The sequence below is a fragment of the Staurois parvus genome, unplaced genomic scaffold, assembly GCF_062004578.1.
Source record: "Staurois parvus isolate SC_StPar_1 unplaced genomic scaffold, SC_StPar_1.0 ptg002083l, whole genome shotgun sequence".
NCBI lineage: Eukaryota > Metazoa > Chordata > Amphibia > Anura > Ranidae > Staurois > Staurois parvus.
This window is the reverse complement of record NW_028319879.1, coordinates 286232-307048: the sequence shown is the minus strand read 5'-3', so window position 1 is coordinate 307048 and position 20817 is coordinate 286232. Positions and strand designations below refer to the sequence as shown.

Genomic DNA, 20817 nt, shown 5'->3' with positions numbered 1-20817 from the left:
CTAGTGTTATGCGGAATTTCATACATTGAGCTTTAATATGAACTTTATATATATATATGAATACCGTTGTTCTCTGGCACCTTGATTTGGGGAATTTATTTTGCGCTGATTTTTCTGTTCTTTGTTTTTAGAGAGAATGAGACTATCAGAGCCGAATACCCATGTGAGAAGTGGCAGACAGAAGCTGTTCCTTTGTACACATCCTTGATGCATCTGTGGATGAGCTTCAGAACGAATCGCTGCCCCCCCCCCCCCTCGAGCTAGCATGCACTTTCCATCTGAGGCCTTTCATAAAGGTATTTAACGTCTCTCCTTATTCCTGTTAATGAATATTTGTTATGATTTCCTACCTATGAAGTCGTTGGATTTTCCCAAGTCATAATCCCACACCGTCACTTCCAGGCTTCTCTTCTGGAGCTCCAGCAGGCCGATTTTATAGAAGAATTCCTGGCCAATAAGAAAGGAGACTATGTGATTCGGACCAGTTAGATAGCAAGGACAAGTTTAAACCCCACCCATGAGGAGCCTCGTACTTCTTCTGATGTCCCGTCTGATTCCTACAAACATGAAATTCTGTAAGCTTAGAAATGTGATCAGCTCTGTACGATTTCTATAAAAATTTCTGTAGAAAGAATGATATTTTTTGTGACTGAAGCAAATGAAACTTAAGTTTTTAGAAGGGTATAAGCTGTGATAGAAATAGTTCTAGGAGGATTAGCTGTCTTCACAAATGTCACAGTCACCATTCCTGGGATCCAGCGCTGGGTCTCACTTGTTGGTCATCGCTTGGGGTGCAGAGGCCACGACTAATCAGGAGACACTTCTCCTGATTGGTTCATGCTTTAAGGGCCAGGCGACACATTGCTATGCCTGAGCTGAGTCCTCTGTGTCTCCAGCATTTGTCTGTGCCACCTGTGTTCCCTGTGTCTCCAGCATCTGACTGTGCCATCTGTGTTCCCAGTGTCTCCAGCATCTGCCTGTGCCACCTGTGTTCCCTGTGTCTCCAGCATCTGCCTGTGCCATCTGTGTTCCCAGTGTCTCCAGCATCTGCCTGTGCCATCTGTGTTCCCAGTGTCTCCAGCATCTGCCTGTGCCTTCTATGTTCCCAGTGTCTCCAGCATCTGCCTGTGCCATCTGTGTTCCCAGTGTCTCCAGCATCTGCCTGTGCCATCTGTGTTCCCAGTGTCTCCAGCATCTGTCTGTGCCATCTGTGTTCCCAGTGTCTCCAGCATCTGCCTGTGCCATCTGTGTTCCCAGTGTCTCCAGCATCTGACTGTGCCATCTGTGTTCCCAGTGTCTCCAGCATCTGCCTGTGCCATCTGTGTTCCCTGTGTCTCCAGCATCTGCCTGTGCCATCTCTGTTCCCTGTGTCTCCAGCATCTGCCTGTGCCATCTGTGTTCCCAGTGTCTCCAGCATCTGCCTGTGCCATCTGTGTTCCCAGTGTCTCCAGCATCTGCCTGCGCCATCTCTGTTCCCTGTGTCTCCAGCATCTGCCTGTGCCATCTGTGTTCCCAGTGTCTCCAGCATCTGCCTGTGCCATCTCTGTTCCCAGTGTCTCCAGCATCTGACTGTGCCATCTGTGTTCCCAGTGTCTCCAGCATCTGCCTGTGCCATCTGTGTTCCCAGTGTCTCCAGCATCTGCCTGTGCCATCTGTGTTCCCAGTGTCTCCAGCATCTGCCTGTGCCATCTCTGTTCCCAGTGTCTCCAGCATCTGCCTGTGCCATCTGTGTTCCCAGTGTCTCCAGCATCTGACTGTGCCATCTGTGTTCCCAGTGGCTGCCTGTGCCCTCCTGGATGTAGAGCTTTGCACTCTGGTGACTTCACTGCTTACAGTGACCCCTGTGCATTCCAGACATCCTTGTGTCTCCAGAAATCACTGTGACTTCTGCGACCTTTGTGTTTTCAGTGCCCCTTGTGACACCGGAGCATTCTGTGTCACCTTGTGACCCTTGTGGCTCCACAGCATCCCGTGTTACTTCGTGACCCATACGTCCTGAACATCCTGTGTCATCCTGTGATCTCTCTTACTCTTAAGCATCGTATGTCATCCTGTGAATCCTGTGATTTCAGAGTATCCGGTGTCAACCCATGACCCCTGTGACTGCAGAGCATCTGGTGTCAACCCATGACCCCTGTGACTCTAGAGCATCCTGTGTCACCCCATGACCCCTGTGACTCCAGAGCATCCCGTGTCTTCTCATGAGTCCTATAACTCCAGAGCATCCTGTGTCACCCCATGACCCATGTGACTCCAGAGCATCCTGTGTCACCTTATGACCCATGTGACTCCAGAGCATCCTGTGTCACCCCATGACCCATGTGACTCCAGAGCATCCTGTGTCACCCCATGACCCCTGTGAGTCAAGAGCATCCCGTGTCACCCCATGACTCCTGTGACTCCAGAGCATCTCGTGTCTTCTCATCAGCCCAGTGACTCCAGAGCATCCCGTGTCACCCCATGACCCCTATGACTGTAGAGCATCCTGTGTCACCCCATGACCCCTGTGACTCCAGAACATCCCGTGTCACCCCATGACCCCTATGACTGTAGAGCATCCCGTGTCACCCCATGACCCCTGTGACTCCAGAACATCCCATGTCACCCCATGACCCCAGTGCTCCCTGAGCACCTCTGTGACACCTGTACCTGCTCACCTCTTCAGGTATGCTTGTATCTCCCTCTCCTTGTGAATGAAGCCCCCTGTCTGTGACACTAAATGAACACATTATAAAGAGCTACTAATATTTGTAAGAAATAACACTGCAGTATGCTGATTCCATGGGTGCCTGATCACTTTGGAGAACAAGAAGGAATATTGTGGGAATGCATTGTAAGGGTTTTTCGCCTAAATTAAATAAAGTCCTGCTTTAAGCTGCAATAATCACGTTGGATGGACCCCCCCCCCCTTCTCTTTTTACCTCATTAAATTCTGGGTTCAGAGTTTTCTTCTTCACGGCAGTTTTGTGCTTGGACTTCTTTTCCACGTCCGGCTTCAAGTATCTGCAGAAGGAAAACAGGACTGGTAAGATCTGGGATTGAGTGGTATTGGAGTAATGGAGCAACCAATATTGAAATGTACAATGCAGGACCAGCGGCGGTCCCCACTCATCGATTCCTAGAAGTACAAAGTAGGAATTATTCCTAGAGCTAAGTACATTGTATATACCGTATACCCTCGTATACCTCCCTCTAACCATCCACTGCTCAGCAGTACACTGTATATACCGTATACCCTCGTATAACTCCCTCTAACCATCCACTGCTCAGCAGTACATTGTATATACCGTATACCCTTGTACAGTTGCAAGAAAAAGTATGTGAACCCCTTGGGATTACGTGGAATTTTGCATGAATTGGGCCATTGGAAAAAAGACGTGCTGAAGAGGTTACAATCTGCCAAAGAGCACATTGACCGGCCTAAAGAGAAATGGCGCAACATTTTGTGGACTGATGGAAGTAAGATTGTTCTTTTTGGGTCTAGTGGGCGGAGACAGTTTGTCAGACGACCCCCAAACACTGAATTCAGGCCACAGTACACTGTGAAGACCGTGAAGCATGGTGGTGCAAGCATCATGATATGGGGATGTTTCTCATACTACGGTGTTGGGCCTATTTATCGCATACCAGGGATCATGGATCAGTTTGAATACATCAGAATACTTGAAGAGGTCATGCTGCCTTATGCTGAAGAGGAAATGCCCTTGAAATGGGTGTTCCAACAAGACAACGACCCCAAACACACCAGTAAACGTGCAACATCTTGGTTCCAGACCAACAAGATGGACGTTATGGAGTGGCCAGCCCAATCCCCGGATCTTCATCCAATAGAAAACTTGTGGGGTGACATCAAAAATGCCGTTTCTGAGGCAAAACCAAGAAATAGAGAAGAACTGTGGAATGTGGTCCAATCATCCTGGGCTGGAATACCTGATCACAGGGGCCAGAAGTTGGGGGACTCCATGCAACACAGATGTACAGCAGTTCTCAGAAACAGTGCGACTACAACCAAATATTCATGAAGTCATTCAAAGGAAAGCAAAATCTTCAAACATTTCTCAGGTTATATAGTGAATGTTTGAGTTTGTAAAGAAGAATACAAACACTGCGATTTTTTTGAACCGTCTAATATTCACTTTTCTTCAATTGTTTTAGAGGAACAACACAAATTTGATGTATTTTTCTTCATGTTGTGATTTGGAATAGAATGTGTCGTGTTCCCAATGCATTTGTGTGGATGGAAATAAAAGCTATTAGAAGGATTTTCAGCTTTAGTCACTTTTTTCAGCACAACACACTATTATTTTGAACACAACTGTACATCTGGGTGCTTCCTTAGATTAGGGCCTTCATTAGAGACCCCTTACAGCAGAGTTCCATCTTACATCAGGGTTCCCCATCAGAGCCTCCACCTTAAATCAGGGTCCTCCTTTTGTTTGATTCCTGCTTATATTAGGATCCCTATCTGAGTCCCCCTTACTTTAGAATCCCCATCAAGGTCTCCCCTTACGTCAGGTGCTTCCTTAGATTAGGGTCCCCATCAGAGACCCCCTTACATCAGAGTTCCACCTTACATCAGGGTTCCCCATCAGAGACCCCTTACATCAGGGTCCCCATCAAAGTCCCCCCTTACACGAGATGTCCCTCTTACATCAAAGTTTCCCTAACGTCAGAGTCCCCATCAAAGTGCCCCTTAGATCATGGTTCTCTCTTAAATCAGGGTCGCCATCAGAGTCCCCCTTACATCAGGGTCCATATCAGAGTCCCCCTTACATCAGGGTCCATATCAGAGTCCCCCTTACATCAGGGTCCATATCAGAGTCCCCCTTACATCAGGGTCCATATCAGAGTCCCCCTTACATCAGGGTCCATATCAGAGTCCCCCTTGAATCCTCAATCTGTGCGCTGAGCCACCGAATGGACAACCGTGACTGATGCAGCACTTTGTAGCACATTCCATGCTGTGCACACTGCTCCCCTCTCCCCCGTCTCCTGCACATCTGTCTCCTCTGCGCCCCTTGGGGGGAGGCGATCTACAGCTAAAAATACATCACCTTCCTCCCCAGGGGGGATGCAGATGACACCTGCGCACCGAGTGCTCATAGAAAGATCCGCCAGATCGAGCGTAAAAACAACTTTGGGACGCACTCCTGGTTATGGGGACCACAAATGACAATTTATAGCTGCCAGAGAAAAAAAGTCCCACGGCAGTGGTCGATGTAGACCCTTCATACACACCTTTGCATGTTTACTTAAAAATGAATGGCGCAACCGATGCGGGTGCGTTTCTGCACATTTTCTGCACGTGCCGTGTCTTCATTTCAATAGGTTGCCCTACGCACAAGAAACATGGAAAAGAAGTCCCTAACTCTTTTTTTCTTTGTTTTGCGCATTACTTTCACCCCCGGTTCACACCTATGCAGCCGTGCGGGCCGCGTTTTGCTCGGGCATGAGAGCCCATTCATTTGAATGGACTCCCGTGCCCCGTGACACGCAGGGGAAGAAGTCCCTGCACTACTTTGTAAAACGCAGCCGAGGTTCCCAGTACGGTTTATATATAAACTGATGGAAAAAAAAGGATGATGTAAACTGATGAAAAAAAACGGATGTAAACTGATGGAAAATGGATGTAAACTGATGAAAAACGTATATATAAACTGATGGAAAAAAGGATGTAAACTGATGGAAAAAAAAAAACGGATGTAAACTGATGAAAAACGGATGTAAACTGATGAAAAATGTATATATAAACTGATGGAAAAAAAGGGAGGTAAACTGATGATAAAAAACTGGATGTAAAGTGATGAAAAAAAAAAGATTTAAACTGATGAAAAACGGATGTAAACTGATGAAAAAAAAAAAAAAACTGCTGTAAACTGATGAAAAAAAGATGGATGTAAACTGATGAAAAACATATATATAAACTGATGGAAAAAAAATGGATGTAAACTGATGAAAAAAAAACAGATGTAAACTGATGAAAAAAAAAACTGCTGTAAACTGATGGAAAAAAAAGGATGTAAACTGATGAAAAAAAAAGGATGTAAACTGATGAAAAACGTATATATAAACTGATGGGAAAAAACGGCTGTAAACTGATGAAAAACGTATATATAAACTGATGGAAAAAAAGGGAGGTAAACTGGTGATAAAAAACTGGATGTAAAGTGATGAAAAAAAAAGATTTAAACTGATGAAAAACAGATGTAAACTGATGAAAAAAAAAACTGCTGTAAACTGATGGAAAAAAAGACGGATGTAAACTGATGAAAAACATATATATAAACTGATGGAAAATAAAATGGATGTAAACTGATGAAAAAAAAAAACTGCTGTAAACTGATGAAAAAAAAAACTGCTGTAAACTGATGGAAAAAAAATGATGTAAACTGATGAAAAAAAAGGATGTAAACTGATGAAAAACATATATATAAACTGATGGGAAATAAAAAGGATGTAAACTGATAAAAAATTAACGGATGTAAACTGATGAAAAAAAAAACCAGCTGTAAACTGATGAAAAACGTATATATATAACCTGATGTGGAAAAAAAGGATGTAAACTGATGAAAACTGGATGTAAACGAATGAAAAACGGATATAAACTGATCTGTTTTTGCTTGAAAAAAAACATGACAACTGATAAAAAAACGGAACGTCCGTATGAATGGGGCCTTAGGGTGTGCTGATAGTCAAATCAGGATGAGTATGCTGCCTTAACCCCTCTGTCTACCAAGGTACGTTTATAAACGGCTCAGTATCAAGCTGCTGCAGCCATAAGCTTGGTGTGGGATTTTCCGGTGAAAGGCGTTCAGATAAAAGCGATCCCAATGGCCATAGAACAGCAATGGGCAAACTACGGCCCGCGGGCCGTATACGGCCCGGCGGACCTTTTAATCCGGCCCGCGGAGCTAGGCTCCCGCAAGGCCAGTGGTCGGCAAGCCGCGGCTCTTTACAATAGATGCGGCTCTCCTGTGTGCCGGGCGCCCGCTCCCCTCCCTCCTCTCGGGCGGGCGGGCGACCTCCTGTCCTCCTCTCCCCTCCCCTCCTCTCGGATGGCCGCCCCCCCTCTAGGATGGCCGCCCCCTCCCTCCTCTCGGGCGTCAGGACTCTGCAGCTGTCAGGATGTAGGCGGGGCAGCCAGGATGTAGGCGGGGCAGCGTGACGAACTCTTCTCTCACAGTCCTCCCTGAAGACCAGAACGGCGCGGGAATACGAGAGGAACGCGCGGAGGAGCAAAGGTAAGTGAATTGACACAGGGGGGGCTTACTATATGGGGAATGAATTACTATATGGAGGACTTACTATATGGGGGATGAATTACTATATGGGGGACTTACTATATGGGGGATGAATTACTATATGGGGGACTTACTATATGGGGAATGAATTACTATATGGGGGACTTACTATATGGGGGATGAATTACTATATGGGGGACTTACTATATGGGGAATGAATTACTATATGGGGGATGAATTACTATATGGGGGACTTACTATATGGGGGATGAATTACTATATGGGGGACTTACTATATGGGGAATGAATTACTATATGGGGAATGAATTACTATATGGGGGACTTACTATATGGGGGACTTACTATATGGGGGATGAATTACTATATGGGGGATGAATTAATATGGGGGATGAATTAATATGGGGGATGAATTAATATGGGGGATGAATTACTATGTGGGGGATGAATTACTATGTGGGGGATGAATTACTATGGGGGATGAATTACTATATGGGGGATGAATTACTATGTGGGGGATGAATTACTATGGGGGATGAATTACTATGGGGGATGAATTACTATATGGGGGATGAATTACTATATGGGGGATGAATTACTATATGGGGGATGAATTGCTATATGGGGGATGAATTACTATATGGGGGATGAATTGCTATATGGGGGACGAATTACTATATGGGGGACGAATTACTATATGGGGGATGAATTACTATGGGAGATGAATTACTATATGGGGGATTAATTACTATGCTTACTATGGGGGAATATTACTATACTTACTATGGATGACACATACACATCATTCATCTACTCTTGGTCCGGCCCCCGAGTCCAATATATGAACCCATTGCGGCCCTCAAGTCAAAAAGTTTGCCCACCCCTGCCATAGAATCACCCAATCACTTTTATGGGGGCATAAAGGTGTGCCTCTCCCCCCTCCACCGGCGGTGCCTTTTGGTGGTTCCCCAGCTATCCTGTTTCCCATCCTCCCTGCGACGCATGCAGCCGGAAGCTCTCTGAATTCAATCAAGCACGATCTGTGACAACACAGGAGCATGGTTGGGAGGCAGAGACAGGGTGTTGTCACCCTAACAGGAAGTGGCTGAACAGGGGTTCCAATGGCAGGATCAGCAGTGAATGTTTTAATGAAAGTTGTGAATTTAAAGGACATGAACATGTTCTATGAGATTTCAGTGATGGGGTTTGTAAGAGGCGGCCGGGATGCAGAGCGTGCGGTGCGCTATTTGTACCCATGTATGCTGGTTATCGACCCCGCTAATTCTGGTCTGCCGCCGCTGCCGTCATTAATGTATCTGGGTTGCAAGATTCCTATTTAATTCAATCCTGACACGTCTGGGGGCTGCGGGTGTCAGCACAGGGAGCGCGGCATGGCGAGTAGAGCGCGGCCTTTATTATGGAAATAGGGAGACGTCAATATTTCCATCTCCGGATTAGGATTCACAGCGCGGAGAAATGACGCGCGTCAGGCAGGAGTATTGATGTATGGGAATGGAGGATGAGGGGGCGCTAATTGGTGTGACACACTGAGAAAAATACAAGGGGGGCTCTAATATAGGTGACACAGGAGGGGGTAGTGAGGGGACACAGATGGATCTGACATCGAGGAAAAAAATAAGAATGAGCTACTAAGAGAGGGGGGATGGAGAAGATGCGGTGCGCGCCGCTATGACAACCGGGGGACGGTGAGGGCACAAAGGGAGGCCAGGGGGGGGGGACACACCAATAAATGTGACCACAAAGGAGGTGACATACACAGCAAGGGGGGGCATCAATTATTTTGACACACTGCAAAGACGGGGGGGCGCTGAAGAATGTGGCACATGGTAAAGGGGGGCACTAATGAATGTTACACACAGGCAGCTGGAGGGAGACTAATGGGTCAGGGGTGCTGAGGGGACACTAATCAATGTGACACACAATGTGAGTGGCAAAGGGGATACTAATGAGTGTTACACAGAGAGAGACGAAAGGTGCCAATTATACTGATAGACTGGAAAGTGAGGGGACAGTAATGAAAGTGACACAGGGAAGTGAGGGGACACTAATGAAGGTGACAAGGGGAACTGAGGGGACACTAATAAAGGTGACACACAGAACTGAGGCAACAGTAGTGAAGGTGACACAGGGAACTGAGGGAACAATAATGAAGGTGACACACAGGGAACTGAGGGGACAGTAATGAAGGTGACACGGGGAACTGAGGGGACAGTAATGAAAGTGACACGGTGAACTGAGGGGACAGTAATGAAGGTGACACAGGGAAGTGAGGGGACACTAATGAAGGTGACACAGGAAACTGAGGGGACAGTAATGAAAGTGACACGGTGAACTGAGGGGACAGTAATGAAGGTGACACAGGGAAGTGAGGGGACAGTAATGAAGCTGACACAGGAAACGGAGGGGATAGTAATGAAAGTTACACGGGGAACTGAGGGGACAGTAATGAAGGTGACACAGGAAACTGAGGGGACAGTAATGAAGGTGACACAGGGAACTGAGGGGACAGTAATGAAGGTGACATGGGGAACTGAGGGGACAGTAATGAAGGTGACACACAGAACTGAGGCAACAGTAATGAAGGTGAGACAGAGAACTGAGGAAACAATAATGAAGGTGACACACAGGGAACTGAGGGAACAATAATGAAGGTGACACACAGGGAACTGAGGGGACAGTAATGAAGGTGACACACAGGGAACTGAGGAAACAGTAAAGAAAGTGACACACAGGACTGAGGGGACAGTAATGAAGGTGACACAGGGAACTGAGGGAACAATAATGAAAGTGACACGGGGAACTGAGGGGACAGTAATGAAGGTGACACACAGAACTGAGGCAACAGTAATGAAGGTGACACAGGAAACTGAGGGGACAGTTATGAAGGTGACACACAGAACTGAGGGATCAGTAATGAAGGCGACACAGGGAACTGAGGGGACACTAATAAAAGTGAAACGGGGATCTGAGGGGACTCTAATGAAGGTGACACAGAGATGAGGGGACAGTAATGAAGGTGACACAGAGAGCTGAGGGGACAGTAATGAAGGTGACACAGGGAACTGAGGGGACAGTAATGAAGGTGACACACAGGAGGCCTGGTTCACACCTATGCATTTTCAGTGCGTTTTCAGTTTTGCAGAATGCACTCTAGTGCATAATAAAACATGGTTTCCTATGAGTCACGTTCACATCCCTGCGTTTTCCACCGCTGCGTTTTTTGGAAAGGGTCAGGGATTTTTTTCCCGCAGCAGGTTGTGTTTTTTGGTTCCATAGAGTTTAATGGAAATGCAATAAAAACGCATAAATAATGAGTGTTGCAAAAAGGCGAAACCGCATCAACAGCAACCTGCATAGGTGTGAACCAGGCCTTAGGGGACAGTAATGAAGGTGACGCACAGGATACTGATAATGGTTGGCTGCCCCCCCCCCCCCCCCCCGCCTGGCCTCTGACAGCCTCGTATTGCAGGGAGGCCCCGTGGGGAGCCGTTCCCTCCACCATGTGCGTGAGAACTCTGCGGCAGGAGCCGCTCCTCTATAAATAAACGTCTACCAGAGAGAGAGGTGAGAGCGGTGCGTCCGCTGAGCGCGTCATCTGCACGCTACGCCGCGCTCCCTGCGTCACATGACTCCCAGGTGTTGCACAACATGAGCCGGTGGGGGATCACCAAGACTGCAATTAACTCCATGAGTATCCGGGATGAGTCAGCGACTATTGCAGGGCTCCCTGACCGCCACCATTCCCAGAGATGATCTTCGCTCACCGCGCATTCACCACCTGCAGAGCTCTGAATGAGGACAACGTTATGAGGAGCCAACCTCTCACTGATACAGGCGCAGGCCCGCCCGCACACCCCTCCATACAAGGACACCTATAGGGGGCCGAGGGATGAACATCGCATTCCTGGCACAACAATAGGCAGCATAGTGAATGCGCACATTCAACCGTTTTCCCGCGTACACGTACATAAACATTCTTTTAATGCAAAAACCCCGTCCAACGCAGAGCAGCGCCGGTTTCTGTATTTCTTCTTACTGATCTATACGCAGCGCTCGATTATACTCCTGTGTGTACAGGACCATTGGAAACAATCCGCTGCATTTAGAGCAATACAAAAACAAAACGCCTGAATGCCTAAGAATGTGGCGTCTTTAGGAGTCCATGTACCGCGGAGGATGGAGCGCTGCGTCTCTAGACTCGGCGTGTTCTTTTTCACGGATGTGAACGCAGGGGGCATTGTGATGTTCAGTGATAGGTGGAGTCTGCCAGGTGCCTCCCCCTGCGAACCCCCATCATAATAACATGCAGGCCAGGAGAGAGGGGCCCCGTGTCTTCCATCCATGTTGGGACCCCGGGATTCACCAGCAGATAAAACATAAGTTCTGGGTGGGGAGACGCTTTAATCTGGCAGTACATTGTCCTTTATGTGGACAATCAGACCCCGCCCACTGTCCTGCTAATCCCCGCCCCACTCAAAGCTTTGAAAGCCTACTACTGGAGCATTTGTCATGTCTGTCTACCGCATTCTGTATCTGTCAGTCACAGTCTACAGCGCCTTCCTCCCCCGGAAATGTCCCCCATGTTGTCATGATACAATGTATTCCCCCTCCCCCACTGAAATGTCCCCCATGTTGTCATGTTACAATATATCCCCCCCTGAAATGTCCCCCATGTTGTCATGTTACAATGTATCCCCCCCTGAAATGTCCCCCATGTTGTCATGTTACAATGTATCCCCCCTTGAAATGTCCCCCATGTTGTCATGTTACAATGTATTCCCCTCCCCCCCTGAAATGTTCCCCATGTTGTCATGTTACAATGTATCCCCCCCCCGAAATGTCCCCCATGTTGTCATGTTACAATGTATTCCCCCTTGAAATGTCCCCCATGTTGTCATGTTACAATGTATTCCCCCTTGAAATGTTCCCCATGTTGTCATGTTACAATGTATCCCCCCCCCGAAATGTCCCCCATGTTGTCATGTTACAATGTATTCCCCCTTGAAATGTCCCCCATGTTGTCATGTTACAATGTATTCCCCTCCCCCCCTGAAATGCCCCCCATGTTGTCATGTTACAATGTATCCCCCCCTGAAATGTCCCCCATGTTGTCATGTTACAATGTATTTATTGGGATTGGATGTGATGGACCGACACAAAGTGGTACATACTTGTGAAGGGGAAGGAAAATGAGAAATGGTTTCCAACATTTGTGGCCAATAAATCTGTAAAAAGTGTGTCGGCATTTGTATTCAGCCCCCCGGAGTCAGTACTTTGTAGGACCCCCTTTGTCTGCAATTCCAGCTGCAAGTCTTTTTGGGGATGTCTCTTTGCACATCTAGAGAGGGACATTTCTGCCCATTCTTCTTTGCAGAATCCCTCAAGCTCTGTCAGATTGGATGGAGGGCGTCTGGGAACAGCAATTTTCAGGTCTGGTCACAGATTCTCCATTGGATTTAGGTCTGGACTGTGACTGGGCCATTCTAACACATGAAGATGCTTTGATCTAAACATTCCATTGTAGCTCTGGCTGGATGTTTCGGGTCGTTGTCCTGCTGGAAGGTGAACCTCTGACCCGGTCTCAATACTTTTGCAGACTCTAACAGGTTTTCCTCTAAGATTTCCCTGTATTTGGCTCCATCCATCTTCCCATCAACTCTGACCAGCTTCCCTGTCCCTGTTGAAGAAAAGCATCCCCACCACATGATGCTGCCACCACCATGTTTCACGGTGGGGATAGTGAGTTCAGGGTGATGGGCAGTGTTAGTTTTCCGCCACACATAGCATTTTGCTTTGAAGCCAAAAAGTTCCATTGTGGTCTCCTCTGTCCAGAGCCCCTTCTTCCACATGTTTTCTGTGTCCCCCACATGGCTTCTCACAAACTGCAAACAGGACTTCTTATGGCTTTCCTCCAACAATGGCTCCCTTCTTGTCACTCTTCCATAAAGGCCAGATTTGTGGAGTGACGACTAATAGTTGTCCTGAGGACAGATTCTCCCACCTGAGCTGTGTTTCTCTGCAGATCCTCCAGAGTTCCCATGGACCCATTGGCTGCTTCTCTGATGAATGCTCTCCTTGCCCGGCCTGTCAGTTTAGGTGGACGGCCATGTCTTGGTAGGTTGGCAGTTGTGCCATACTCTTTCCATTTTCGGATGATGGATTGAACAGTGCTCCGTGAGATGGTCAAAGTTTGGGAGATTTTTTTATAACCTAACTCTGCTTTTAACTTCTCCACAACTTTATCCCTGACCTAGTCTGGTTTGTTTCTAGGCCTTCATGATGCTGTTTGTTCACTAATGTTCTCTAACAAACCTCTGAGGGCTTCACAGAACAGCTGGATTTGTACTGAGATCACATGACACACAGGGGGACTCTTATCTACTAATCAGGCGACATCGGAAGGCAATTGGTTCCACTAGATTTTAGTTAGGGGTATCAGGGTGAAGGGGGCTGAATACAAATTCCGCCACACTTTTCACAGATTTATTTGTAAAAAAGTTTGACAACTATATATGATTTTCCTTCCACTTCACAATTATGTGCCACTTTGTGTTGGTCTATCACATAAAATCCCAATAAAATACATTGACATTTTTGATTGTAACATGACAACATGGGGAACATTTCACAGGGTGTGAAGACTTTTTCAAAGTACTGTATATCTGTCACTCTGAGTCTGTCTATCATAATCTGTATCTGTCAGTCTGCGACATTTAACACATTCTATGCCTGTTGTTTTCTGTTGTGGATCACAGGTGACGGTTGTCTGAATCTTGGGTGAAACATTTATAGACAGAGCCCTATGTGACATATTGCTATGAGGGTGTGTGGGGAGGTGTCGCATTGTGTGCGGTGGCCGGTTTGTGTTTAGGAAGTCAGACACACAGCCAATCAGAGGCTCTGGCTCATGTCCCATGCACACCAGCGTGGATTCTGATGATACTTTTTATGATCTGTATTTTTGGAGCCCCCCAGAGCTGCCATTTTCCCATCTTTCACTCCCACCTGCCCTCAGGATGAACGCTCCGGACTGGAATAACCTGACGGTTCCGCATCTTCATCCCTATCGCTCCATCTCCCCCCCCGGCTCCTATGATGGATGTGCTTGCCGCAGCACGCCGCTCGCATCTTAATCGCTGAATGTTCCCCGCGCCTCCGCTCAGCCGAGAGTCGCCAAACATCGCCGGAGAACTTTCTGTATCTGCAGTCGCTGCGCTCCGCTACCCTTTAACAAATCTCCCGCATTGATTTTCTCCGCACAGATCGATGGCGGTAATATCTGCTCGCCAGAGGACAATAGTCACCGTTTGTAAGCGCGCCTGATTGTCCGGCTGCGTCGGAGGAAGGGCAGAGGTTGTACTTTTATTGACTGATGGAAGGGAAGGTTCTCATGAAGCGCCTGGCGGTTTAACCCTTCCGAAGCCCAGGATACATTATTAGCTGTGACAAAATCGTTAATTCGCACTTCTGAATAATTGTTTTTGTGATCGCCCCTGTGACAGCCAATCACTCGCATGATCAGGATGCTGTCCCCTCCTCCCGGCTGCGGCAATGGGTTAACGCAATGGGGTCGATTTACTAAGACCGGACAGTGCAAAATCTGGTGAAACCAATCAGCTTCCAGGTTTCATTGCCAAAGCTTCATTGAACAAGTTGAAGTTAGAAGCCGATTGGCTGCCATGCACAGCTGCACCAGATTCCGAGTGCTCCAGATTTAGTCAATCTCCCCCACTGCATTGTACAATGACGGGTAAAGTCAGAAGGTTTGTTTGTAAACAAAGCTCATGTGGTCACCATAAGGGCTGGTTCACACCGCCATACACGTAAAAATGCAAAAAGCGCATTGGCAGTCATGGTGAACATGATGATGGGGAACCAGGCCAGAAATAGGAGCGCGCACCTGTGTGCACCTGCGCTGTCACTGAGTTCTAAAACTGAACTTCAAGTGCTCACCATAATTGGATGTCAAAGTGAGCTAACGATAGGAAACTGCGCCTTAAATAGGAGCGCGCACCTCTGCGCACCTGCGCTGTTAGTTCTAAAACAGTAGCTTTTGAGATCACCATAATTGGCAGACATGGTGAATACATGATGGGGAACCACGCCAGAAACAGGAGCGCGCGCCGTCACTGAGTTCTAAAACTGAACTTCAAGTGCTCACCATAATTGGATGTCAAAGTGAGCTAACGATAGGAAACTGCGCCTTAAATAGGAGCGCGCACCTTTGCGCACCTGCGCTGTTAGTTCTAAAACAGTAGCTTTTGAGATCACCATAATTGGCAGACATGGTGAATACATGATGGGGAACCACGCCAGAAACAGGAGCGCGCGCCGTCACTGAGTTCTAAAACTGAACTTCAAGTGCTCACCATAATTGGATGTCAAAGTGCACTAACGATAGGAAACTGCGACTTAAATAGGAGTGCGCACCTGCGCTGTTAGTTCTAAAACAGTAGCTTTTGAGATCACCATAATTGGCAGTTGGTTAATACATGATGGGGAACCACGCCAGAAACAGGAGCGCGCGCCTCTGCGCACCTGCGCTGTCACTGAGTTCTAAAATAAAGCCTCATGCGGTCACCATAAGTGGCAGCCATGGTGAACCGTGCCAGGAATAGGAGTGCGCGCTTGTGCTGTCACTTTGTTCTAAACAGAAGCTCATGTAGTCACCATAATTAGCTGTCATGTTGAACACATGATGGGGAACCTTGAAAGAAAAAGGAACGCACACCTGTGCGCACCTGCACTGTCACTTTGTTCTAAAACAGAACCTCATGTAGTCGCTATAATTGTCTGTTGTGGTAAATACATCATGGGAAACCGTGCCAGAAATAGGAGCGTGCGCTTGTGCGCACCTGTTCTAAAAATGAAACTTTTGCAGTCACCATAATTGGCAGTCATGTTGAACACATGATGGGGAGCCATGGAAGAAATTGGAACGCGTATGCTCCTGTGTTGTCACTGAGTTCTAAAGTAGAACCTTGTGTGGTCATCATAATTGGTTCAACAACCATGCCAGGAATAGGAGCGCGCACCTGTGTGCACCTTCACTGCCACTGAGTTCCAAAATAGAACCTTGTATGGTCACCATCATCATCAGCAATCATTTTGAACACATGATGGGGAACCGTACCAGAAATAGGAGCGCGCACCTACGCTATCACTTTGTTCTTGAACAAAACCACTTGTAGTTAATATAAATGGTGGTCATGGTGAACAAATGATGGGGAACCACACCAGGAATAGTAGCACACATCTGTGTGCACCTTCACTGTCACTGAGTCCTAATGTAGAACCTTATGCGGTCACCAAAATTGGCATTCAAGGTGAAGACATGATGGGGAACCATGCCGGAAATAGGAGCGCGCACCTGTGCACAACTGCGCTGTTACTTTGTACTAAACACAACCTCATGTAGTCACCATAACTGGCTGTTGTGGTCAATACATGATGGGGAACCATGCCAGAAATAGGAGCGCGCACCTGTGTTGTCACTTTGTTCTAAACAGAACCTCATGTAGTCATCATCATTAGCTGCCATATTGAACACATGATGGGGAACCATGAAAGAAATAGGAGCATGCACCTGAGCGCACCTGCACTGTCATTGAGTTGTAAAGTAGACCCTTGTGTGGTCACCATAATTGGCAGCCATGGTTGGTGAATCATGCCAGAAATAGGAGCATGCACCTGTGTGCACCTTGCTGCCACTGTGTCCTAAAATAGAACCTTGTGCGGTCACCATCATTGGTGGTCATGGCGAATACATTATAAGGAACCACGCCAGGTACAGCATCGTACCGTGTACTTGTTCACTGTCACTGTGTTCCAAAATAGAACCTTGTGCGGTCACCATCATTGGTGGTCATGGCGAATACATTATAAGGAACCACGCCAGGTACAGCATCGTACCGTGTACTTGTTCACTGTCACTGTGTTCCAAAATAGAACCTTGTGCGGTCAACATAATTGGTGATCATGGTGAACACATGGTGGGGAACCATGCCAGAAACAGAAGTGCGCGCCTGTGCTGTCACTTTGTTCTACAACAGAACCTCATGTAGTCACCATAACTGGCTTTTGTGGTCAATATATGATGGGGAACCATGCCAGAAATAGGAGCGCGCACCTGTGTGCATGTGCACCATCAGTTCAAAAAAAGAAGCCTTTGCAATCACCATAATTGGTAGTCATGGCAAACACATGATGTAGTCATCATCATTAGATGCCAATTTGAACACATGATGGGGAACCACTCCAGAAATAGAAGTGTGCACCTGTGCGCAACCTGTGCTGTCACTTTGTTCTACAACAGAACCTCCTGTGGTCACCATAATTGGCTGTCCTGTTATATACATGATGAGGAACCATGCCAAAAAATAGGATAGAGCACCTATGTGCGCTGTCCCTGAGTCCTAAAAACCTTGTGCTGTCCATATAATTGGCTTGCATGGCAAACACATGGTTCCAGAACCGTATCTGAAATAGGAGCACGGACCTGCGCTGTCAGTGTTCCAGAATAGAACCTCATGTGGTCAAATACATCATGGGGAACCATGCCAAAAATAGGATTGAGCACTTATGTGCACGTGCGCTGTCCCTGAGACCTAGAAACCTTGTGCTGTCCCTATAATTGGCTTGCATGGCAAACACATGGTTCCAGAACCGTATCTGAAATAGGAGCACGCACCTGTGCGCACCTGCGCGCACCTGCGCTGTCACTGTTCCAGAATAGAACCGTATGTGGTCACCATAATTGGCTGTCAAGGTGAACATATGATTTGGAACCATGCCAGGAATAGGAGCACACACGTGTGCACTTGTGCTGTCACGGAGGTCAATAATGGAGCGTAGATGGATGTTTTCTCATCTTCATTTGCAGACCTGTACTGGGAGTATTGGGGAGACAGCGGCACAGCTCAGGTGCAGGGCCCCTCAGAAAAGAAGGCCATCGGCAGCCACAGGGATGTACCGACAGAAGCCTTCAGCTGCAGTTGGTGAACGCCAGATTAAAATACAATTCAGGTGCGAGGTGCCCCTACCTGACCGGAGCACGGCTCTAAGCGATTCGCACAGATGGCGTGCAATGGCTGTGTGTTACCAAGGAGTCATTTGAATTCATTAGCACATTTCGCCTGCGCTCAGCACATTACCTTCATGTGACTAACAAGGAGATGACGCTGAGAAGCCGAGGAATTAAAAATAAGGCAGCAGCTCTGAAATCTGCAAATTTGCTTGAAATAATAAGCGCTTCTTATAGGTGTGACATAGTGACATCGCCACCCGCAGGGCGAGAGGAGATGACAGGTCCTCCTCCGGCACAGCCAGTATTGGCAGCACACAAGCTGTTTTCACCGATGTCACCGAACCATGAAGCCATCACCCCACATGTCACCCCAAGAAAGGAACGCCTTGGATCTGCACATAATAGAACTCATACATAAAATCACATTGTAACAATGTAACACAGTGGTCTGCAAACTGCGGCCCATGGGCTGAATGTGGCCCTTTGCTTGTCTCTACCGGCCCTCAGGGTACGATTCCTCCCACTGATAACAAGGAGGCACCATTTCTTCCACTGGCACCAACTATGGGGCATTTTTTCTTCCAATGACACCAATGATGGGGCACAATTCCTCCCACTGATGTAAACAATGAGGTACCATTGCTCCAACTAATACCAAGGATGGGGCACTATACCTTCCACTGACACCAATGATGGGGCACTATTCCTCCCACTGACACCAATGATGGGGCACTATTCCTCCCACTGACACCAATGATGGGGCACTATTCCTCCCACTGATACCAATGATGGGGCACTATTCCTCCCACTGATACCAATGATGGAGCACTATTCCTCCCACTGATACCAATAATGGAGCACTATTCCTCCCACTGACACCAATGATGGGACACTATTCCTCCCACTGATACCAATGATGGGACACTATTCCTCCCACTGATACCAATGATGGGGCACTATTCCTCCCACTGACACCAATGATGGGGCACTATTCCTCCCACTGACACCAATGATGGGGCACTATTCCTCCCACTGATACCAATGATGGGGTACTATTCCTCCCACTGATACCAATAATGGAGCACTATTCCTCCCACTGACACCAATGATGGGGCACTATTCCCCCCACTGACACCAATGATGGGGTACTATTCCTCCCACTGACACCAATGATGGGGCACTATTCCTCCCACTGACACCAATGATGGGGCACTATTCCTCCCACTGATACCAATGATGGGGCACTATTCCTCCCACTGATACCAATGATGGGGCACTATTCCTCCCACTGACACCAATGATGGGGCACTATTCCCCCCACTGATACCAATGATGGGGCACTATTCCTCTTTACATTGAAGACAAAGAGAGGGGAAAAAATGAATCAAGAAATACACTGGAATGTGTAAAAAATCATCAAAAATGCACCGGAATGCTCCAAAGACGCGTCAAAAATGCACATCAGAAATGCATGCGGAACGCATCTGGACTGTTTCTATAGTGTGAACCAGCCCTAAAGATCACCCTATGTAAACAGTGCTGGGAGTACTCACGTTTTCACGTAGGGGTCTGAGAAGCCGTTGACATCCATAGCGGCGAGGTGAGCGCAGCGTACGATCCCCACCACCAGTCCGCCTCGCTCGGTGCTGTACATCAGTGACAGGAGGATCCTCCCCCTCTCCTCCAGCTCCCACTCCTGACAGCGCTCCAGCTGTGGACACAAAGCACAGGTCAGTGGACTACGTATGAACGGGAGCGATACGTAAACTGGGAGCTTCCCACATTGTACATTAGAAGCTGCAGCAAGTCAGATAGAGCTCCGCCTCATTTTCTATTTGGGGGACATCCAGCATCATCTAGCTCTTTCCTACCCAGCCTGACCCACCCCTTTCATTGGATTTCAGTTTTTTCAGCCATGGAGACTTTGCAACACGTGTGGGTGTCACTACACGCAGTACAGCCTGCCTAGGAACGCCCACTCCTCCAGACTGACATCCACCCATCAAGGCATTTTGATATTTGTATAACCCATCCCAAGAACCAGCCCACTGCTTGTATTGAGAGGATTACGGAGGCAGGGTGCTGTGATGTTGTTAGCCATAATATGCCTGCATTGCGTAGAGATGCACAGAGACCCAGTGATAATGTCATTGGATCTAAAATGAAGTATGTCATTAAAATAGAAATGTTTTATTCATAAATGTAATTGGCATGTTGATTAGAGGTGAAAACAGGATCCAAGGAAGGCAGAATTAAAGTACAAGGTGGTATCAAAATGTTTTGAGGCTGGTTTTGTAACAGACGGCTGCAGGCACAGTCACAGGGAGCACCAACCTTCATAAGTCAATGTGCCAAAAGACATCGTCCTGTGTACATCGGGAGCTGTGCAACTGGCGCTATTCTGACCACGTGCGTTACCATGTCTGCAACTTCATCATGGACAGCAAGTTAGAACAAAGAGAAATCGTGGAAATCTGCCTGAAACCCGTACACCCAAGTAATGATCCTCGA

The 20817-nt window shown here is 47.4% G+C and overlaps 1 protein-coding gene across 1 annotated transcript in view; it reads right to left on the bottom strand.

The window, feature by feature from the left end:
• DOC2A (double C2 domain alpha) overlaps positions 1-20817 on the bottom strand; it is a 105146-nt gene that overhangs the window by 4555 nt on the left and 79774 nt on the right. Inside the window, exons 8-10 of the mRNA XM_089664872.1 lie at positions 19860-20017; positions 2922-3003; positions 351-447 (exon numbers count right to left, since the gene is read on the bottom strand). Of these exons, the coding sequence (XP_089520998.1) occupies positions 351-447; positions 2922-3003; positions 19860-20017 (337 nt within the window). The remainder of the gene's footprint in view (positions 1-350; positions 448-2921; positions 3004-19859; positions 20018-20817) is intronic.